Genomic DNA, 24,973 nt, shown 5'->3' on the forward strand with positions numbered 1-24,973 from the left:
CCTGGCAGAGGAGGCGTTGAGAGGAGCGCAGAGCTCGCGCGCCGGGATTGTATCCCTGCCTGTCGCACTGCACTGTCCAAGCTTCATATTTTTGGGATAATCCTGAAATCCTGTGGCGCAGTGACCGCAGCCTGGAAATACCAGCAGCTGCGTGGTGTAAAATGGATTCCTCGCTCGCGCCCGTGATTACTTCCGGAAGAGCTTGGCGTGATGTCTGGTGGGAACGAGAACCGTCTAAAGTCAGGCAACTGCGCCAAGTCTCGCGCTCGGCTTTATTTGTTATACTATTGTTTCATTATAACGAGGGAAATTATGCTATCCTGATAATTAAACTATTTTTCCCCACTTCAATCAACACAACTTTAGCACCGTAAATACAGCCTGCTTTGAGCATAAACCTCCAAAAACAACATGGCCAAATTTGTTTTTTTTGGGGCGGGCGGGGGGGGGGGGGGTCGAGGCAGAGCCACCAGAGTTTACCAAAAGCAGCACCAAGCAGATGGTGATGTAAAATGCCATGCAGAATGGCGTTGCTAGTTTGACCCTTCATAAGAGCAAATGCAACATTTAGTTTGAAGGCCACGGGAGGTCAGGGCATGTGAGCACGAGATTCTGCAGAAGACGAGGTCCTTCCGCAGACACCAAGAAAATAGTGTTTGTAAATTATTGGACAGTGAATGCTCAACATGTAAGTGCGACATCATGTTTCACACTGCCTTAAAGGGGTTCCACGCCTCCGAGCACTCACACACTCAATCAAAAGCAAGCATTTGCAATGCAATAGGTCTCGCATTTATGCAAGTTTGAGCTATTGACATTGCAAATGACAATGCGTGTATCTGGTTTTAAAACTTAAATAAAAGGCAGTCATTTGCAATGTCAATAGCTCAAACTCGCGTAAATGCAAGACCTATTGCATTGCAAATGCTTGTTGTTTGGGGAGATCACCCCCACGGGTGTAAATTCCGCGCCTTTAAACCCCACTCAAGGGGTGTGAATATGGGCGTTCAGAGGCATGGCGAGCCTTGGACGTTTGTGAACACCTATAGACAGGTATGTTTGTGCAGGAGGCGGCTCTTCCTTCTCGGATCCAGGGCTTTGCCCTCCTTGTTTTCTGGCCAGTTGTTATTATACCAAGAGTGAATAACAATCTATTATTGACTCTTGGTGTAATAAAAAAAATGCTGTCTAGCAAGAATCTGCGACAGATTGTGACACTTTCTGATGATGGGTGCTGGTGCACAAAAGGGCCTACGACAGTCATCTGAGAGATTACCCAGGGCGGATGAAACCCCCAGCCATGCCACCCTTCTGTGAGTAGCTAAAGCGTCACAGCTAAAGGTAGCCATGGGTGCTGTACTGCCGGTCGCTACACACCAATCATCCTGCCACCCCACCCTTTCCCAACTCCTCACACAGTTGGGGACGGGTGGGGTGAAAAAGGAGAAACTGAAACCACAATTCTGCGACTGCGCAGGTTTGAGGTTTTAGTTTTGTGTTCCAGCTCTGGAAGCAGGAAGGAGCAGTAGTCCAAAATGGACTTGCGCAAAATTGAATGGTGTGTGTCTGTCAGCGAACGAGTGAGTCAATTCATATGAGTGAGAATGAATGAGATTGAGGGAGAATAACTGAAAGTTACAGTGTGCGAGTCAGTGAGACTGAGTGAGCCACAGTCTGAGTTAGTCAGAGAAATGAGTGAGACAGAGTGAGTCAGAGTGGGAATTAATGAGACTGAGTGAAAATTAGTGAGACTGAATGAGACTGGCTGGGAATGAGTGAGTGACTGAATGTGTGAGACTGAATAAGTGTGAGTCTGAGTGCGTCTGAGTGAGATTGAGTGAATTGAAATGAGGGGACTAGGCAAATCAGTGAGACTGGCTGGGACTGAGTGAGAATGAGACTGAGTAACAGTGAGTGAGATTGAAACAAAATGACTGGGACTGAATAAATCAGTAAAACAAAGTGAGTTAGAGCGAGACTGAGTGAGAAAGAGGTAGAGTGAGTGAGAATGAGGGAAACTGAGTGAGTCACACTGAGACTAAGTGAAAATGAGTGAGTCAGAATGAGTAAGTCGAAATGAGTGATGATTTGAGTGAGCCTGAGGGAGAAAGTGAATGAGAATGAGTGGGAATGACTGAGACTGACTGGGTCAGGGTGAGAATGAGTGAAACTGCTTGAGTCAGTGAGACTGAGTGAGTCAAAGTAAATAAAAGTGAGTGCAAATGTGAATGAGAGTAAGAAAATGAGACTGGGTGAGAGAGTAAGGCTTGAGTGCAAGCAAGTGTGACTGAAACCACTGAACTGTCTGAGAAGTCAGGCTCACTCACTGAAATGCGTGGCAAGGACTACGAATCACTACTTTTTAAGGTCACCGGCCACCACTGCATTTGTGGGCATTTATAAACTCCTCACATTCTCATTTCCACCCTTGAAAGGTTCAGATTTTTCCTCTATTCACACACTGATATTAAAACATTTCCAGGGTGGGGAAGGGCAGGGTTTACCACCCGATTTGGTGGGAAGTAGGGCAAGGAGTTTCACCATATGAAAAAATATTATAACCAGGAAGAAAAAGATATGCATTTGCACAGTGGATCCTATTTTTCCGGTGTGGAGTTCTCCTTTATTGAGAATGTGGCATAGCAGGAATGGGATGCTGAAGGGAATATCACATGATCTTCTCAGGAATCCATATGGAAACCTTCGATTCATGGGAATTTTTGGAGAATCCCAGAACATAGTAAATTCTATGCTCAAATGTGGATGTTAATCTAGGAGTCTTTCTTTGTGAATTAGGTCCGTAGTCTTTACTTTCACCCCTCATCACACATGGGTGTGCCATTTTTTTCTGTCACATACCCTGAAGTGCATGTTATGCTATTAACATTTGTATCATACACATTCTCCCATTGGTATGTCCAGGGGACTTTTCCAAATTGTTCTGAGGTGCTCACTACATTTATTATACATATTTCCAACTATACTCATTCATGTGAAGGATCAAAAGGCCAAGGATTTAGGCTTTTTGGGAGAAGGACGTTGGTATGGGTATTTATGTTAAGGAATAAAATATTCTTTGTTGTAGGTTAGAAGGATATTACAAGTAGTCTTGAGTTCCATGGCCTTAAAATGTACTCAGTCACAGGCATCTGCACTGTAGACACCACTTTATCCCATATATAGTGTATTGCCTATAACTGTTCAACCATCATTCACAACCTCTATACAGCATACTTTCAGTTCTCTGAGGTGCCAGTGCCAATCAAGGTCGCCATCTTATTGACATTTCTTAGTTCTCCTATACCTTCAAGGATGGGTCACTCCTTGATGTAGTTTCAAGAACACCATATTTCTGTGTCATTACCATTGAGTGCACCTACACAGTGTCAACAAAGAGGGTGAGCTAGGACACATTTCTTCCTGGCATTCAGGAATTCTGAATATCACCTTACTCGTGGATGCACTACTCATTCAAAGGGATGATGAACTTCACAACTTGTATATTTGTATGTGCAATGTTACAAAATGGGTGTCACTGTTTCTGTAGATGAAAGAAGAAGGTGTCTAGGATTGGGCAGGCTATGAAGGACAGTCAACAGGACTGTTTCATGTTGCCCTCACACATCCCAAGGGATATCATGCTTCATCATAGGGCGGTTGCTCCTCATCAGGCCAGCGCTGCAATGCCCTACGGGTCCCCCGAAGGGTCACTTTAGTGGAGATCTTCTGCTTCATGCTGTTAGAGTGCGAGGGAGGTCTAGGTGGGGTGGTGTGAAGTGATTGGTGATGAAGTGACAAAAACCGCTTGAGGAATATCACTTGAAACTTTAATATATGGATTCCCCTGTCAGGTTAAAAATACTTATAAGTTAGTGCTTCTTAAGGGGCAATGATGTGCTCTGGTAGCCTTGTTTCTTTGTCCTTGTTCGCGTTAAGCATTGCTCAACATGTTTTGTGCCCTTACGGCTCATGACTGATCCGTGGGGCTTCATCAGGGCCTTAAATAAGAGTGAGTTTCCTACCCCCACATTGGTGTTCAAAATAGTGGTACCCTAATAGTTGTACCTATTTGTATTGTCGTTGGATCTCCAACCTAGAGAGAAAACGAGGAAAACAGTGTACACATTGATAGCAATAATATAGCAATGTTTCTGGCATAAGACTTTCTTATTAACCAGAAAGTCCCAAATCATGGACCAATTTGTATGTCTGGTGCTGGAGTGATTACCAGACATGGACAAAAAAAAATATTCACCCTACATTAAAAAAGTTATGAGCATGCCTACTGGCATAAGTATGTGAGATTACCGTTGTGTCATGGTGTCAATCCAGAACCATGCCGGCCTTTGTCATCAAAGCAGATCATAATATGTACACCCACCTATGATGGCAGGTGAAAAGCAGGAGGATATTAGCCATATGCCCCCATGTTTAGTAATATTTTAACTGGACCTTTATTAGCTCCAAGTCCCCCCCCCCCCCTCTTCTTGTTGAAAGATTATTTGTATGTGCAGCCAGAGTTTCATAAGGATTTGTTGTTTTCCCTCATTTGCATTTATTCTTTTATTTTTTTAAGGTAAGAAAGAAGTTATTAAATGGAAGTTCTTCTAAAAATGCTGCCCTGCACTGATGTTACCATTATAAATATGTATTAAATTTTCAAAGTGTGCACAACATTTGCATTGGCCATCTTGCGATGCACATATTACTTTTAGTGCTGGCCTACAATTTTTCTCTAGCCACTGATAATGATTGTATTGTGCTTACCTTTGGTGTACTATGTACAGCCTCATTTATTTTAGTTTTTTTGAAGTGGCACACCACCAAAAGTACTTATTGACCTGTGTTCTGTTGGGCACACATGCTAGTAATTCACTACATCACTTTTAAGTTTGACTTCACTGCTTCCCTTTTCAGTTTCTTATATTCAAAGTCGGGATCACTATTTTTGAATAGTGATGGTAAATTAGTCTGAGCCACTTGTAATTACTACCGGTCGCTTTCCAGTCCTTTTTGTTTTTTAAATTCACTGTGTCACTACAGACTGGGATGAGTGTTATTCCAAGCAGACTTGATCCTGCTCCAATTAGGACAGTCCAGGATCTACGGTCAGAGCAAGGTCCATCTGAACGGGAACAAAAGCAACACCAGGCCACTTTCTGTCTTGTTTGGCATCATCAGTGGGGTGCAACATGAACCCTTTGCCACAGGGGGGGTAGAGTATTCTTGTCTGGGCATATCTCTCAAATTGAGAAAAAAGCTAAAAGGTAAGGGGTGGAATGCTTGAATTAATCTCTGTGACTCCAGGACTGCATGCTAGGCCATTTATTTTTGTTCACTGTTCCACTATGGACATTGACCAAGTGTATGCAAATCCGGCTTGATGCAGCCTTAGTAGTGACAATCCAGGCCGAATCCTGATACAACAGGCTGTCATAGCTTGACAAAATCTGTGCTTCACACGTTTTTTTGTGCTCAAAGCACAAAACCCATAATGCATCAGGTTCTTACCGTACTTTAGTTGTTAAACATTGGGGTGCAAGGCGTCTGTTATATTTAGTACTCAGATGCACTATGCATTGGCACGGACTTGCAGAAAGGCTCTCGAATGCTAAAAAGAATATTTTTCCAAACACCTTGCAGTCAGTAGCCGCTGCTACTGGGGAAAAGTGGTGAGGCCGGGGGGGGGGGGGGGGGGCATTAAGAAAAAGTAAAGGGGAAAAGAATCAAGAAAAACACACTTACCTCCTCCCTGGCTGGCTCTTCTCCGTCCTCTTCCTCCACGACGCAGGAACAGGAAGCACCCAGGCTCCCAGGATGCTAGTTTCCGGTCCAGGGAGGACCTGGCTTGACAATTCAGGATGGACGGTCCCATGAGGAACAGGGTCAAGACTGATTTGCATATGGTTGGGTCCAAACTGTGTTGGTGTAGTGAGCAAAAGAACAATTGATCTTTTGACTGGGGGTGAATGTTTGATTCATTTAACATTCCGTCCATCATTTGTTGCCGCATAATTTTGAAAATTCACTACCCCTTATCATTCTGCTTATTTGACATGGGAGCGTGCTCATCTTATACTACAACAATCCCCCTCCCCAATTCACCTAGCAAGTTGACATAATCTCTCTTGCACAATTCCAAGTATCCTGGAAATAAGTCGCCCAGCGTTTCGCTTCCTCCTTCCCTCCACCTAACCACTGACATACTGTTTATGATTTTCAGGAAGGGTTGTAACCACCAAATTTGGAGCTTCCTTAGAAATGGGTTTCCCATATTATTACTTTAACGGTGGTCTTCCACACCCCCTGCCACCTGCTCCACGATACATGGGCATTGGTTGTTTTGTTGGGTCCCACCATCAAGCATACTTTTAAATGTGTTTTCCCTGGAGCTTGTGCCAATAAATGTTTCCCCCAGTTGCACACCTCCACACACCAACTGGCTGCATGCTGGAGATGTGCCGCCACATAATGCAGCTCTAATTACCCCCAGACCCGCCCCCGTTGTATACAGCTTTAGGATCCCCAATGCAACTCTGCTTCATTTACCCACACATACCAAGAAAATCATCAGGCTGCCAAAGTTCTTATGTACGTGCTCCAGCGGGCCAGGTATTGTGAATACTGTAGGGCAGATAAGCAGCCAGGTAGACGCACCATTTTTGTAATGAGCAAACCTTAATCTCTAAAAACACAATACTTGCCCCAATGTGCCTAACACAACCAGGGGGGTTAATTAATAAAAAGTCAAGGCTACTAGCTTTGTTTGTGAACGTGTCACCATATTATTGAATTGTAGAGCATAAGCCTTCCCCTTATAACACATTTCAACATTGGATAATATTTCTTTGCAAGATTATGTAGTGATTTAACTTTCATGTGCACAACTGTACTCTTACTCTAGTAGTGCAGCAGCTGGTTTTATTTTAAAAGGTGGTCCCTTGCGTTATCACTGAAAGCGGTTTTGACGTGAGCGAGGCTCCATAAGTTAGACTCGATCATAGCACGAGTACAAATACCAGAGGTCCAAAATCAAAATATCTGTGTGGATTAAGTGGGTCAGATCCCATCTCCAAGCAGCCTTCACTTAGACTGACACTCCTAATTCATTGAGGCCAGTACCAAAGTGGGCCCTGCCACTATATTTTGGGGACTGTGGTCTGAAATGTTTCCAAATAGCCTGCTTCTACGAAATAATTACAATGTTTCTTAAATGTTTCTCCTGCAATTTACAAATGTTGGTGCTAAATTCTGGTTGGGTGGTAAGTGTAAGAGCTTTGTGTTTTTCTGATTTTAGAACTGTAGTTACACCTACTGATCTGGGAAGGTTTGACAGCATGGTTATCCCTCTGGAACATGAAGCATATGACGCTCTCAAGAGCAGAACAGGTAAGATAGAGACACTGAGTCAGTATTTGCTTGCTTTTATTAGGAATATTTCTCCCTTCCATCAGTATCCGTTTATGAAAGTTCTGTGTGACTCGTCCAAGTTCCAGAAATCAAATGCACAGTGCGTGTTTAAAGTAAAAATAAAGGTTTCAACTGTATGATTACTCCTTTTGTTTCATTTTCTAGAAATATACACGTCTGTAAATTTTCTTCATTGTTTCTTACCAAGAACATAACCAAAATGTTTTTTCTCTTGTAAGTTGATATTAAATGGTAAATATGATTTGCATGAAAATGTAGCCTTTTTTCTGTAGTACTAAGAGTATTTTCCGTCTACCTGGCTGCTTATCTGCCCTACAGTATTCACAATACCTGGTATAAGTCACATAATAGAAATGACGGATTCGTGCCACAACATATTAAGAACTAAGAGAATCCATCCACTTACACACCCAGTCACTCACCCATAAATCCACTCACACACACATACAGCCACGCAGACACCCACTCCGATACAGATGTCACAGTGCCACCCAGATGACCTATATTAGAAACGGTATCACTCATTAGTAGTACAAAAAGAATAGTAACTTAACTTATACAATAGCTTAGTATATATCTTTAACTCTGACTTACACTCACTGGATGATGTGATGAGTGATGTCATTTCAGATGTCATCAGTGATCACTGACCATGTCATGAGTGATGTAATCTGTGAGGATATAAGCTGAGCATTGCGGGGGCGTGAGGTATAATTAGCGCAAGTAACTATAATTGCTGAATTTCTCAGTTTTGTGCAAGTGAAATCTGAACCGAACTATAATGTCCCTGCAACCTTTGTTTTTTTCAGTGAAATTCTAAGGTTTTTTCAATTCTATTTCCTAACTATAACGTCCCTGTAACCTTTGTTTTTTAGTGAATTTATATAAGTATATGTGTATATATATATATATATATATATATATATATAATATGTATGTATATTTAGTTATATATATATTTTTTTTTTATGAAAGCAGTTATTATTTAAAAAAAATAAAATAAAGATGACTATTAACAGACCATGCATTTATTGGCCCAATAAATTCAGTCAAAACATTATTTTGAACTTCATTTCATGACCAGGAACACATACTATTGGCAAGGCTGCAAATCTGTGCCAGTAAAATGTCATCCTAAAGCAGTAATAAACAGGCATATGGATAAGACGTAGGTTGACCCTAGAGTTGCTGTTCACTGCAGGCCCCATCGCCAGCAGCATACAACATGTACTATTTTTTTATAGGGTTCCTAACAAACAATTAATGTGGGGTTTAATAAGAACATGCCAAGTAGGAAAGATAGAATTTTTTATTCTGTTTTTCTTACCAAAAATTCACACGTGCTATGTCATGTGCCTTGGAAAGAAGCTATCATTATGAAAAGGAAACCATATGCATTTTTACAATTATTGTACGAAATGCAAAAGGACAACACTCTGCATATTCAATTTCCAAGCAATAAATAATTGTAACTCAGTTATCCAGCTTGTGTAAAAGTGTTGTACATTGTGGAAAGCAGATTCAAAGATAGCAAGGGAGCAGTTGGTCCACAGAATGTAAGCATCACACAGAAAGGCAGTCCAGTAGAAAACTAAATTGAACTGTTAATCACTGCAAAGTATTCATGAATTTCCCCAAAAAAAGAAGGATGTGTGCTTAAGTGCTGTCATGTTAGAGGAACACGTTTCATTGCCAGCTTTAAGAACTTTAAAAACAAACATAAGTATAAACAGAGAATATATTTAGGCAATTCTTATATTTTACTGTCTGTTTATACCACCGGATATGCAGCAAATTGGCCATAAATCTTTTTGGGCATTATAGAGATAACACCTAGCCTTTCCATGGGCCAAACGACCTACAAATCTTCGCAGTTTTAAAAAGAATATGACCGCACCTGGAATCCCAATGGAAGTCATACTGCTGCTGTTAGTAAAACAGATGAAACATTGTAGAAGCACACCCTCTGAAAAACAACCTCTAAAATATCAGTCATGGCTCTGACAGACAGCTAAACAAAACAATCACTTCCATGCATAAAGAATATGAAATGTGCCTCAAAAAACAAAACTGCTTCTTGTAAAAGTGACTGCAGATTTCACGAAATGCCTTACAGAAGATAACCTTGAAGTAATAAATTGGTAAAATACTCTTATAAACAATTCCTTATTTTAGGTTGACACAAGGAGACACAGCTGGAAATCATGCACTCTCTTGGAGTGTGTCACGAAAATGCATAAAAGAGTTCCCAAAAATCGAGCATTTGTGGAAGAATAGAAGGAGTCCATCAGAGAGGTGATAGAGAGGCTATGCTCCACGGGAGGGATTAACAGAGGCTGGACATCTTCAAAGAAATAAAAGCTAGGATATAGAAAGCAAGCAAATGTAAGTGACAAAAGGCAAGGCCAATTGCGAGCAATGGGTGGAATGCATTTCAAGGTAAACTTTCAGCATTTCGCTGTCAGAAAACAACTCTTCTTGCATGATTACCCCCATTGTTTTGAACTGATTATTGTGGTTCAGCTCCTACAAATTCCGCCTTCTTGGAAGATCTGGGTTGACCAGTTTCCACTGGCCCTGCCCTGGACCTGCAAGTGGCTTCTGTGGTGTGAGTCCCGACCCTCCCAAGTGCCGTTCTTCGGGACCTGGAACGCTTAGCTGATGTCAGAATGTACTTTTCATGCCTAACCAATACAGTGGGGACTTGAAAACATTTTGGCAACTTTTCTTCAAAAGAACCAATGTCGGACTGGGATGCTCCTGCTAGGGACCTTATTGATGTGATTTGACTTCCCGCAACTCGTGCTACCTTCTTCATTAGGGCTGATGTCAAAGCTGTCCTCTGTCGGCTCCAGCCCACAGTCTTGCTCTGCTGAGGAAATCCCGATCTCCAGAGAAGCGTTGAAGACCAACCCTGAGCTCCAGAGAAGCTTTGAGGACCAACCGCCAACGACTTCACCAGAAACAACACAGACGGACACAGAAACCATTTTTGTTGTGAATCATGAACTTTTTCCATCCAGAGTCTTCTGCTTTTGTCAGCAACTGCATCAGGACCCTGTCCTCCTGCAACCTGGTGAGCCCTGCTTCGGCCTTCTTCCTTCAATGCCAAGAAACCCATCGACAACCCGTCCATGTCCAGTACTGTTTCTAACAAAACATGGTGGGCCATAACTTTTGACTTTGCCCAAGTTTAGTGCGTCCAGTTGCCCATGGTTGGTACTTTGTGCACTTTGGTGTTATATTTGTCAAAAACGTTTAAAAAAATTTTAATCTCCTGTTACCCTTACGAGATTTTTATTGTCATTTTGTTTATTAAAATATTCTTTATTTTAAGAAATTGGAGTGGAATTTTATTGTGTTGTGTTTTTGACTTTTTTTTTTAACTGTTTCAGTAGTTCTAAATGCTTTACACATGTTTTTAAGTTAAGCCCGTTTGCTTTGTGCCATAGCTACCAGGGATTGAACTCGGGTTTATTATTATTGAAACCTGACAAGAATAGTGACATTATTACTTGTGGTGGATTCCCATTCACCCAATTAAAAATACACTTTCTCACAGCCCCGAGTATGGCTTTGCAACCAGACAACTGCACTTTCTAATAAGCTTTGACTTAAAAAACAGGAGAAAGGGGGCAGTTATAAGCGAAGAGTGAAATCATCAGTGGATAATTGTTCGAGAAAATTAAAACTGGTAACGGTCGATTCATATGTGCATTCACAAATTAAAGTCAAAATAATTGCAAGCTGAAGGATAAAAAAAATATATATATATATATATTCTAGACATTTTTTCTTGTGCTTTACTACGCATACTCCATTTTTCTCTCCCATTTTAAAACAAGCACATGTATTTACTGTTATGTCTATGTTGAATGTACTATCTTAGGGGGTTCCTCTACAAAGCGGTGCATTCAATAAAAATATACATAGGAAGCAAACACATCTCTTAACTTGTTACTGTGGGAATGAGATGTGCAGTATTTAACAATGTTTAACAACTATCTTTGTACCTACCTCTGAAATTTGGTTGCGAGTTTGAGGTATTAAGGTGCTAATTTTATCTAGTCAAGACAAATGGGGAGGAAAATGTTTTGCAGTATAACGTATCATTGATGTATGATGTGAAATGCATCAATTTATGTTCAGCTTCCCAGACCCTACTGTCTGTCAAGTAGGCTACTTTGGGGTTTGCTGACTCAGCTCAGATTCTCTCGGAGTGGTCTACCTCCATGCTCTACAGAATGGCACATTCGATAAGGTGATGGGCAGCTTGGGCAGTGCTACCTTATGCTAGTGGTTGCAGATGATGGTCACCAGCACTTATTGTTTGGGACTTGACTTATTATTCATCATCAGACTTTGACCTAAAGCAGAGCTGACAAGGGCCGAATAGAGAGAGGGAAGGATGACGAGAAAGATAGAAATATAGATACAAAGGGGAAATGCAGAGATGTAATGGAACTTGCAAAAGGATGACAAAGAGGCATGAAGTGTAGAATTTAAGGCTTGAGGTGGAATGAAGATTGGGTAGCTTTAGGAAACCACAGAATTTTGATGCGCCTTGTGCAGGCTCCTAAGAAAAATGAATCACTGATTTATAATACCTTTTCCTTTGAGACTTGATAAGGCTTGACACCTGTAACAAGGGGCCTGATTAAGATGGGGTGGACTCACGTCCACCCGCCACCCTAACGGAGATGGGGACTGCCCGACATAGGTGCCGATCACGATCTGGTAAAAAAATTCCCCGTACGACTCGTATCCGGTCTTTTTACCGTACGAATCGTACAAGTGCCGTACAAACTGGCAATCACGATTCGCATGGTAAAAAGTCCATACGAACCGCATTGGGAATTATTCCCCAGACGTCCTCGGGTCGGAAAATGTGTCCGACACGTCCTCGGACGATTTACCGTACAAATGTGAAAAGTGAAGTCCGACCGCGGAATCACGATCCATCCCGTGCGTCCGATGTTACAACCGGATGGAAAAAACACCGTCCGCACCGAACTCCCATAGCAACCATGGAGACATGTGCCCGCATACGCGCCCAACACCCCCCCAGCCCTCCTATGTACGAGTCGAATCCCCACCCGTGTATGTACGACCCGTACCCCCACCCCAACCGTGTATGTACAACCCATACCCTCACCCACGTATGCATGGAGCGTACCCCCACCGTGTATGTACGGACCGTACCCCCACCCCAACCGTGTATGTACGACCTGTACCCTCACCCGCGTATGCATGGAGCGTACCCCCACCCCAACCGTGTATGTACGGACCGTACCCCCACCCCTACCGTGGATGTACGACCCGTACCCTCACCCGCGTACGTATGGAGCGTACCCCCACCCCAACCGTGTATGTACGACCCGTACCCACACCCGCGTACGTATGGAGCGTACCCCCACCCCAACCGTGTATGTACGACCCGTACCCGCGTATGTATGGAGCGTACCCCCACCCCAACCGTGTATGTACGACCCGTACCCTCACCCCAACCGTGTATGTATGACCCGTACCCTCACCCGCGTATGCATGGAGCGTACCCCCACCCCAACCGTGTATGTACGACCCGTACCCTCACCCCAACCGTGTATGTACGGACCGTACCCCCACCCCAACCGTGTATGTACGACCCGTACCCTCACCCGCGTATGCATGGAGCCTACCCCCACCCCAACCGCGTATGTACGACCCGTACCCTCACCCGCGTATGCATGGAGCGTACCCCCACCCGCGTATGTACGACTCGTACCCTCACCTGAGTATGCATGGAGCGTACCCCCACCCCAACCGTGTATGTACGACCGGTCCCCCCACCCCAACCGTGTATGTACGACCCGTACCCTCACCCGCGTATGTATGGAGCGTACCCCCACCCCAACCGTGTATGTACGACCCGTACCCTCACCCCAACCGTGGATGTACGATGCGTACCCCCACCCGCGTATGCATGGAGCGTACCCCCACCCCAGTATGCATGGAGCGTACCCCCACCCCAACCGTGTATGTACGACACGTACCCCCACCCGCGTATGCATGGAGCGTACCCCCACCCCAACCGTGTATGTATGACCCGTCCCCCCCCAACCGTGTATGTACGACGCGTACCCCCACCCGCGTATGCATGGAGCGTACCCCCACACCAACATTCTAAGTACGGAGCGCACCCCAGGCCCCAACACCAGCACCTTCACACAACATCGCGCATGTACGAGTCGTACCAAGCCAGACACAAGGACAGCACTGTACAACAAAATGCCCGAAGTACACACCGTACACACGTTAAAAACTCACGTACACAACCAGGACAAAGCAAAACAACACAAGAATACACCATTCGAATGGCACAAAGCCACGAAACATGTCCAACAAGCACAAAAACTACACATTCACTGACCTGCAACTGCCAAACCCCCAAACAGAGGCCCAAAACACAACCACTCCTTATAACACACCCACCCAAAGTTCAAACACAGCCACACCCAGCAATGGACCAATAAAAAGGGCCCACACACACAAACCATGAGCCTTTGCAACAGACTCACTGCTGCCAGACCCCACAGACAACCTACAGCACCATACTAGAACCTTTACTACACCTTACACTTGCACACCTTCACACACACACCTTCACAAACACCCCCTCATCACATTCACACACACACCTGCACAACCACACACACACACCCACAACCATCCACACACACACCCCCCCCACCATCCACACCCACACCCCTCACCATGCCCACTAACAAGAATCCAAAGTTCACTAGCCGAGAGTTGGAGGTCCTTGTCGATGAAATCCTCAGAGTCGAGCCACACCTCTTTGGAACATTGGTCAGACAGACCAGCATTTCAGAAAAAACAGCCATGTGGCAGACTATTGTCGATGCTGTGAATGCTGTTGCGGACACCAGAAGGACCAGGCATGAATGCCAAGCCAGGTGGTACGATCTGCGGAGGAGGGTCCGAGCCAAAATGACCGACGAACACAACCAGGCCAACGTCACTGGAGGAGGGCCGCCCCGCAGACGCGTAGAATACCATCCCTGGGAGGAGAGGGTGATGGCCATACTGCCGGTGGTGGCAGTGGACGGATTAGACGGACTCCGAGACCCGGGTGAGTACACAAACAACTCACCTCACATGGGGGGGAACGTCATCCACAACCAAACTCACAAACAGGCACGCAACCACCCCAAGCTATCGCATGACTCAACCACACTCCATGAACACGCACATGCCACTGGCGCCACCATGCCCCCAGCTGGACAATACAAAGTCACAGGCCACAGAAAACACCAACACATGACACGGTAACCCGGATGGCGGGAGTGTGGGCCCCAAAAATCACATAGTGCAACTCAGAAGCAGACAACAATGCCCTCTGCCCATATGGCCTAGGTCACAGCCAGACAAACAGTGTGTCCCCACACAGGAAAGACTTGCCAGCAAATGGCGCACGCCTTGCATTAACACATGGGGTGTAGGCACTTTTTGCACATGACAGCAGCTAATGAACAGCCAACACTGTGAAAGAGTGTCAGCACACACCACCACAGCAGCAGCGCACACACAGACACTACACCCAATGGCTGCCTGGAGATCAGAAACAAACTCACATCAACAAGCCAAGGGCCATTCAAAGATCTGCTAAAAGTGTGTGCCTAGGAAGCTGGGCTGAGGTGACAGAGGGTGACACACAGAGGGAGGGAGAGGGGGAGAGAGAGGGAGGGATGTCACAGGGAGATGGACAGAGGGAGGAGGCTGACACACAGAGGGAGGGAGAGGGGGACAGAGAGGGAGCGAGAAAGGGACACACAGGGAGAACAAATCAGCCTTGTGGGGTGTGGGAATGTCTGCTCGTCAGCAGGTGGACTGCGTGCATGTAGACAAGGGTGGCCAGTGCCAGAACCCCCCCTCTTCTCCATGGCAAAACACAGGGCCATATCACAACCTGTGCACGAGCACAACGCCAGCTACCTGCATTATCTAAGTGTGTGGAACCACTCCATGTGCCCACGTACAGTGCAACACGGAAGGCGCCAATGCATGGCTCGCCACACCTGCCCACTCCACTGCTGACTGCAGTCACAATTGACGCAGCAAGTAAGACTGTGCCACACATAGGTAAAGTCGCAAAAGCTGTGGCCAAGGGACATACCCATGCACAAGTGCACTGAGAGTGGAATGCAAGACATATCCAAATTCCCAGAGGAAATGTGCCAACTTTGAAACAAATGAAACATGCATGTTGCATGGAACAAAATTAACATTGTCTCTCTCACACACAGGTCAACGTCGTGGATCACCCCCCAGCACTGGGGGGGAAGACTCACAGGACCCGGCTCGGCGGGATGACGGAGCCACCGGCAGCGACGACTCTCACCACTCTGTGGACGAACCCGACCCACCTGGCCCCTCTGGTGTCCAACGACCAGCAGCACCTGCGTCAGGTACAACTGGGCCAACCACCACCCCCACTCCTGCCACATCCCAGGAGACACCCAGGATCCCTGCCCCACCACCACAATGCAGCCAGGCTGGCCAGGAGGGACACGGTGTCCCGGGCACCCAGGAGGAGGCAGGCGACCACGCCAATGCCACCCCTCAGGGGTCCCGGAGACCCGATGTGCCCACAAGGGCAGGCCAGGTGCAAGTGGGCAGGGGTGGTGGGAGTGGATGACGGCGGAGGCGCGAGCCTGACCTGTTGGCTGGGGAACCGGTATATTCCCATGTCCGAAACATCCTGGACACATACCGGCAGGACACCACGGGCATGGCCCAGGTTGTGTCCATCCTCGAGGAGATCAAGACCCAGCAGGCCCAGCAACATGCGGAGCAACATGCCTGTCTACTGCGACACCAACGGCGGATGGAGGACAGACAGACAGGCTGAGCTTGTGACGGTGTTCACGGGAATTCACAATACACTCCGTCGGATGGCCGACAACATGGGCAACCCTCCCTGTGCCATCAGGCGTAGAACATCACCACCCACAGGGAGGGATCAGGAGGAGGAGGAGGAGACATCTGACGGAGCATCCCAAACATCGTCACGGCCTGCTTCTGAGGGTCCCCGCAGGAGGGCGGGTCGTCCACGGAAAAGACCGTGAGGGTCGGCGCAACAGCACCATCTCCCAGGACACCTGACCTGGCACGTGGCCCACTGGAGCAACAGCAGCACAGCAGCAAAAGACATTATCTGCCACATGGACTTGCTGGTCACTGTCTGACCAATGTTGATAAAGACTGTGGCATGGACTCTGAGGATTTCAAATGGCAAGGACACCAACTCCCCTAGTGAACTTTGGATTCCACACACCCGGAAAGCCCCTCATGTCAAACCCCCCACCCCCACCCCAACCAAAATAAAAAGTCACAACATAAAGAGAAGATGCCTACTGAGTGCATTATTACCTTACATGTGTCTTGTAAAGTCTAACCATGCCTGAGTTCTCATTTGACTTCAACCATCCACACCCTGGGGCCTGAGTCTGGCACAGGACACACATGGGTCACATAGTATTAGGCAAGACAGACATGGAGCACCATACACACCCGTGATGGGCCCAACCAGCTGAGGGGGTGGCCGCACAACCGTGTCGACAGACACATTGAGTACAGCGACAGCCATGCGCAGAGGTCAGGGATCATGTGGAGTGTCCTGGGGGGCACCCAGGTATGTGTGGACAGGTGGCAGAACCATGTCCTGCAAGCTTGAGTCCGGTGGATGCAGAGAATGGTGGCCTGGCCAACGTTGGATGCATGGGGATGGCACATGTCACAATACCCACACAGTCATGGACATCATGCACAATACACAGTCTAATCCCACACAAACAGCTTGCATCTTGCTACTCGACACATAGACACATAGCCACTATCACGGAAAACCATGCCAGACATGCCGGATGCACCGTGGCAACACACCAGCATTGACTGAGAAGAGGCACCTTTGAGGCATAGGGACACCTTTATTAGTCATGTATTCGGGATTGCAGAGGCAACTCGGAGTACACATGAACGGGTCATGTGGAGTAACATGTGGGTCCAACACTGGCACCCCCCTTCAGCAGCACAAATGCGTGATAGCCATGGAACTGGCACACAAGTGTCGGCTAACAGCTAAACACCCCCTGCTGCTCACGGAGAGACTGCCATACACCATTGATCCGCTGATGTGGAAGTCCCACACCATGTCAAGCCAATGCAAACCGTATGTGTCCGAGGGCAGTGTAACACACATTGATGCCATCATCACATTCCACAATCCCATCACTGATGACTGTCAACAAGTCTGACCATCTATTCAGGTGTACCCAGCTGCATGTCATGTGTACCATGGTGATGCGACATGTCTGCAGAGGAACCAAACATCGACAGGGGCAGTGTGCATACATCGTAAACAACTGCCACACCCAATACACCCCTGATGCATCCCTTACCCTAAGGAGACTTCCAAACTTGTCCGTGCGTGTAACGCTGAGTCAGCACACGATGACGTGTCCATGAGGAATAGCAGTGCCACAACAATGCAACCAGCAGACGGCATGCGCAAGTACCTGGGGAAGAGAGACACACAAGAAGTCAGCCACAAAAACCACTGCCACTTGCATGTGCATGTACTCGACACATGTAAGGATGACAACATGCTAGGTCACAATTATGACTGGGGAAATGCACATCACTGGCACCATCACTCCAGTGACACATCCACACACACCTCTGACTCACGTGGCATACATGCAGATGGACACACACATCGCAACACATGCCACACGGGGACCAATGCGTGCACACACAGACACTGGTACTCACCACTAAGCAAAGAAGTCGCATATGAGCCGAGTCCGGATGTCCTGTTGCGGAACCACATCCTCCACATCACTAGCCCCATTGCCAAGACCTTCGTCCTCCACGGGTGGATGGTCCTGATCATCTTGATCCAGGATGAGTGGCACAGCTTTCTCAACTGCCATGTTGTGCAGCATGCAGCAGACCATGAAGATTTTGCAGACCTTCGCCGGGGCATATGGGAGTGCGCCGCCGGTCTTGTGGAGGCATCTGAATCTGCTCTTCAGGAGGCCAAATGTCCTCTCTATCACTCGTCTTGTCCGGCCATGGGCGGTGTTGTAGCGGAGCTGGGCCGGCGTGATGGGGTTGCGGAGAGGTGTGATCAGCCATGGCATGTTGGGATAGCCAGCGTCCCCTACATGGAAACCACATGGACATAAGTAGGACAGGAGAAGCGGTCGTGCTGGAAGTCTACGCAAAATACAGGACAGACAGAGTGTACCCACCAACAACACATGCTCGTTCGTTGCGCAGCTGCGTCATCATTTCAGGCACCCTGCTACGCCTCATGATGTAGGCATCGTGTGCTGATCCTGGAAAACGAGCACAGACATGTGAAATCACCATGTTGGACAGACACACCACAAGGGCATTGATGGAGTGGTAGTGCTTGCGAATCCTGTACGCTACCTCCTGTGCCTGTGGTGGTACCAATGCCACATGTGTCCCATCTATGGACCCAATGACATGGGGCATCCCTCCCAGGGCATAGAATCCACGCTTGACACCAGTCAACATTTCAGGGGTTGTGAAATGGATGAACTCATCCAGGTGAAGCAACATGGCCTCTAAGAAATCATGCAGCACACGGCAGAACATGCTCTGGGACAAGCCACCAACATGAGCTATGGTATTTTGAAAGGTACCCGTGGCAAGAAAATGTAGGGCTGCCATTACCTTCAGCTTGGGTGTCAGTGCCGTAGGATACCTGTGCAGCGGTTGCAGGTGTGGTGCCAGCCTCGCCGTCAACTCCAGAATCAACGGTTGGGGGAAGCGGTAGCACCGGATACAGTCATTCTCCCGCATGTCAGCCAAGTCCGGAAGTGCTCGGGGAAGAGGCGGCGCTCTGCAGTAATTTGGAAGTGACAAGGAAGAGTGAGTGCACTACAACAACAATTTTTTGGTGCTGAGCACATGTTAATCTGTCAATACACATATGCGACATACGGAGTCAGGTATGTGCCACATGCCCTGGACACGTATGGCTGGCAGGTGACACTCCTACCAAGACCCAGCTACACACGGAGATTGTGAACCTCCACATGCCATGGCATGGGATTAGCTGTGTCCCAGTGTAAGTGAACAGCCAGACGCAACACAGGAGTGACATACATCCACACAGCAGAAGTAGGATGTTGATTGCAGAGACTGGTAGCGGAACACTAGAGCCACAGGTCACATGACATTACACTAGGACAGCCCACACACCTTGCCATGAAGGTGTACATGTGATGACTCACCACACATTCATAGAGAGGATGCAGACATGTCCTTGTTACGCTACTCCGTGTCCCATGCATACATACGCACCTCACATCCGATACCACATGTGGCCTGGTGTGCGGAACAGTGTGCCATGTCCATCTACACACAGACACATGTTGGTTGCTGCAACAGCTGATGCTTTTGAGGGAGCTCCAACATCAACCTAATGGGAACCCCCCCACACATACATGACATAGTCATATCGTGCACCGTGGGTAGTCATATGTCTGGTGTGGTAACCCCTGTAGCGGGCATCAGGGGACACTTGTGTGTGTTGTTGACCGTGCCATGCCAGTGACGCTCATCCCAAGTGTGCAGTACAACATGCACACATGTCAAAGGAGTTAAGGGCATGTCTGGCACACATTGCACCGTCACACATAACATCTGTACACATCTCATCATACATCTGGTGCCTTCTCGACTCAGGAGTAATGTGCCACATCACAGCCTTTCACACCTGTGCCCCACACATGTAGTACTGCCCAGACAATGCCTTGATGTCCATCCATGGACAAGTATGTCAGCCCTATTCCTTCCTGTGTGCTGCCTGTCACCACTGTGATGTGTGAAAGGCACCGTACTTTCGCTAAGAGGGCCTGTGTACGTTCCCTATCACTATGGGAGTGCTGCCGTATGTGTACCCATAGTGATAGTGAGCGTACGCACGCGTTTACGGTCCGTCTCACTATGGGTGTTCTCGCCTATGCGTACTCATAGTGATAGTGAGCGTACAGGCGTGTGTACGGTCCGTACCACTATGAGTACGCATACGCGAGAACACCCATAGTGATAGTGAGCGTACAGGCGTGTGTACGGTCTGTCTCACTACGGGTGTTCTCGCCTATGCGTACTCATAGTGATAGTGAGCGTACAGGCGTGTGTACGGTCCGTACCACTACGAGTACGCATACGCGAGAACACCCATAGTGATAGTGAGCGTACAGGCGTGTGTACAGTCCGTACCACTATGAGTACGCATACGCGAGAACACCCATAGTGAGACGGACCGTACACACGCCTGTACGGGCCGTTGATATGCATTTGGGGTGCCCTAGGGCCCCGGGATGCACCGTACCTGTGTGTGAAGCTCCAAATTACATAGGGGACACATGAGGGACAAGTATAAAGGCCTACATGCATGCTGGTTGTCATGGAGACCAAGTTTAAAGTTTGAATTTTTTTAAGCAGGTGCACAGCAGTAGTCAGTTTGAATGAATCTACTTTGTTGCAATGTGCTTCTGGAGTTGACATCATGCTGAAGAAAAAAACACAATAAGAACCCACTGACTGTGCTAGGTTTGAAGGGATTGGAGGAAACATAGAATGCAAATGTGAGTGACCAATCACTCTGTACTCCTGTGCATGAAACAGGCCAGCAAGGCAGATATAAGGCAGCCAGGTCCCATGAGGGAGCACTTGCCTGCACATCTTTGTATTCGACGACCCAGCTGCTGCTACTGATTCCCTGGAACCATGTCAAGGTCTGTGGAGAGATCACAGCCTTTCACCCTGGAGGAGAACCTGGCTTTGCTGGATGTGATCCTCCCACAGTACCCCCTGCTATATGGGCGACCAGGGTATCAGGTGAGTGCAGAGTCCACTAGCACAGACTGTGTCCCTTTTTTGTGAGTGTGACTTCTGCCATTGTGTCCAGGTGTGACACACATGCTATGTACTGTAGGGGGGGGTCCCAGGGGGGGGAATGCCTGATGTCTCCCAGCCAGAGCATGCTGTGGTGCATGTCTGCCGTCCTCACTAGCATTGTGTTTACTGTGACAATCACTGCATGGTGCATGCCACATTCTGCCTGTCTTGTCCTCCTGGGAATGTAGCCTCTACAGTCCTCATGTGATTATGTGGTCAGCCCAGTGTGACAGGGGACTGTACCCACAGATGTGTGTTAGTTCTGTGTACCTGTGCTGAGAGTGTCCACATGATGTGTTCGTACCCTGGACATCGGTGTGTGTGTAAGTCCCCTGTCATGTGGGTGGGTGCATATGTGGAGTGTAGCACCCGGGCTGCATGAGGGATGGATATACCCTGCCCATGTGATGTGAGCAGGGAGCAGTGCTGTGTGTCTGACATGCAGAGCCAGCCCCACACCTGTGAGCCCCCCCCCGTCTAGTGGCACATGTGCAGAGTGAGGTTTGTCGCTGCATTTGGCAATGGCAGGTGAATGTCCTGTGCCTGTGTGTGTCTGTGTACTCTGCTGCGGTAGCGTCAGTGGCCTGTGGCATGTGACTGCTTAGAGGTGCTGCACATTATCCTGGTGTAGCTTGTGATGCACAGTGTGAGCCTGGATCATTGATTGTGTAGTTGCCCTCATTCCACCTGTGTACTTTCAATGGCACGTACTGCTTTTGCCCTTCCCCAGAGGATCATGTCCCTATGACAAAGGTGCAATGCGTTGGATGCATACTATGCCTTGTTGTAAACAGCAAATGTGTTCTAATATGTGTCTCTGTGACATGTGCCTGGTGTATTGATGTAGTGTCACTTGTTCATCCTCACAGGTAGGCGCCTCTGCCAAGAAGCAGATATGGCTGACCGCCGTCAGTGCCGTTAGGAGTGCGGATGGTCGCAGGCGGCGCCTGGCCCAGGTGTGGAAACGCTGGCAGGATATCCGGTGCTGGACGGGGAGGATCGCACGGGTCCTGCTGGGGGACTCACCTGAGACCCATAAGAACCGCGGACGCCGCCGTCTGACCCACATCCACAAGCGTGTGCTGGCGGTGGTATTTCCAGACTTGGAGAGGCGCTTACAGGAGAAGCAGCAGCAGGAAGGGGGTAGGTACATGTGTGTTTGTTGTGTGTCACCAGCATTTGTAAGTGCACAGTTGCATGGATACACTGCCAGGGTTTAAAGGTGCTGTGCAGATCAAGTTACCCACAGTATAGCTGTGCTCTTCTGCCTCCCTTCCCCTCCTTGCAATGTGTTCCCTGGTCTGTGTGTAGTCACTCCTTCACAAGGTAATGTAGGCTGGCGCTTTTTCAACGTGAACTATGCCTGTAGCATCATGTGTGGGGGTGGTGTGTAACAGGTTTGGGGACCTTGCCTGCGCCCTGTCCAGTTCAGTACATGTTGGTTCCATGTCAGTTGGCACTAATGCTGAGTCCAGACATGGGAGTTAGTCTCTCAAGTGTCATGCCTTACAGCGCGCATGTCCTATGTTGTGGCCTGTGACATGATGTGCATGAGTGTGCGATACACATAGTGCAGGGATGGTGGCGTGTGTTGCAGTCATTCCCATTCAGGACCATGGAGTTGTGTGGCCACTACTGTCCCCTGGGGCATATTTTCATAGGTGTCATGTGTGTCATCACAAAACGTGGACACTCTCAGTGTCTACAGCATAGGTTGTGCTCTGTGCCATTGTCCCCTGGCACCATGTATATTGACGTGAAATGTAGTACAAGTGTCCACTGTACAGCCTGACCTGATTTTCCTTGTTCATACTCACAGTGGCCAGTGCCTGTGTGTCTTGTTACAATCATCTGATGATGGCCATTTGTACATGATTATTTGGACAGGCGCACCTTGGGTATTTGGCGTCCAATCTTGCATTTATGCAGCCCCTGTGTATTTCAACCAGACTAAGAGATGTAAGTGCCACCTGTGTCTCAACAAATTGTCTCATGTAGGGGGTGGTTGGTGCGGGCCAAGCCTACATGTCAAAACCAGAATTCTCCTTGCTAGGTCTGGCCAGTGTGTGATGTTTGTCTGGACATACACTCAAGGTGCAGTGAGCCAGTCATGGTGGGCATGTTTTCAGTATTACCTATGCATCATGTGCCTCAAGTTCATGGATATGGTCCCTCCTCATCCCTATTTTCGGCACCGCTGTGTGGTGCAGATGCAGTGCTGGATTGTCCCCAGGGCCTGGCTCCTATGTCAAACTCCATTTCATGTCATTTGCTATTGTGTCATGCTCTCCATGGATTTTCAGTGGCATGGTGGGTCAACCACCTGTGTGTTGCATGCCCTACATCTGTACCTTGTTTTGTAGATGTTACTGATATTTCTTTGCAGGCTATGCACTGTAACCTATGTAGATTGGACTCATGTGACATATGTATACAGGTGTGTGATTAATTTCTGTCTCTTCACCTTGCCCACAGCATCGTCGGGGGACACGGAGGGAGACATGAGCACAGACGGAGCGGAGGGACCGAGCACCAGTGCCAGCGTTGACATCGTGGCTGGCACATTGAGTGGTACTGAGGCGGAGGAGAGTGAGGCCGAGGACCTGTCCACTGGCACGACAGAATATGAAGCTGACGAGTCCGAGGATGATCTCTCCGAGTGGGCGGAGGCTGCACCAGCAGCTGACAGCGGCACAACATCGCACCCCGCCCCCTCCATTGCCATCAGCCGCCTCCCACTTGCTCGTGTCCCTTCCCAGCGTGCCCGGTCACCACATGTCTCCTTCCTGCCAGGCACCGCACCCCCTGCACCTGTCTCCACTGCTGCCGCCAATGCCGAGTCTGTGGACATCCAGCGGCAGTTGCAGGTTGGTCAGGCTGCGATCCTTAATGTCCTCCATGGCCACAGCCAAGTGCTGCACAACATGGAGGCATACTTGGAGGGCATTTTTTCATCGCAGGCTGACCAACGCAACTTGCTGAGGTCCATAGACTCGACACTGACTGCAGCAGTGGGTCTCCTGCAGCGCTACGTCCCACCCCCTACCCCTGCCCCATCCACACTTCCCACTCCCATGCCTGTCCCACGTACACCCAGACGTCAGCATGCACCCACCACAACAGACACAGGCACCACACCAGCAGGGAAGGTCATACGCACACCTCCTGGCACGCACACACAGGGTGAAGTAGGCACACCCACTGGGTCGGGGGCAAACGGAAGTCACGCAGCCAGAGTGGGAGTCCGCATTCCACCAAATCCATTCCCTCCAAATCCCCTCAGCTCTCCTGGCCACATATCCACCAAGGACTCCTTCATGGCCGTTCTGTCCCTGAGCCCCACTGTGACACCACCCCGCAAGCGGTCAAGGGAGTCCCAGGTCAGGGTGGTTGAGTCCCCCCCCCTGTCCACACCCTCCCCCAGTGGCGCTGCGACCCATCCCTCCGCCCCCCCCCCCCCCCCCTCCTTGGGGCCTGTGGTTCCTTCGGGTGCAGGGGAGACGCTGGAGGACCTTGCTAAGGTGTGCAGCGACATCTTGGC

At 48.2% G+C, this 24,973-nt stretch overlaps 1 protein-coding gene across 3 annotated transcripts in view; it reads left to right on the plus strand.

Moving 5' to 3' along the window:
- The window catches only part of PDZD7 (PDZ domain containing 7), a 573,233-nt gene that overhangs the window by 457,969 nt on the left and 90,291 nt on the right, over positions 1-24,973 (plus strand). For all 3 annotated transcript variants that reach the window (XM_085606490.1, XM_085606491.1, XM_085606492.1), the window contains one exon: positions 7,298-7,389. In XM_085606490.1, the coding sequence (XP_085462616.1) occupies positions 7,298-7,389 (92 nt within the window). The remainder of the gene's footprint in view (positions 1-7,297; positions 7,390-24,973) is intronic.

This window comes from Triturus cristatus, chromosome 1_2, assembly GCF_964204655.1.
Source record: "Triturus cristatus chromosome 1_2, aTriCri1.1, whole genome shotgun sequence".
Classification (NCBI taxonomy): Eukaryota; Metazoa; Chordata; class Amphibia; order Caudata; family Salamandridae; genus Triturus; species Triturus cristatus.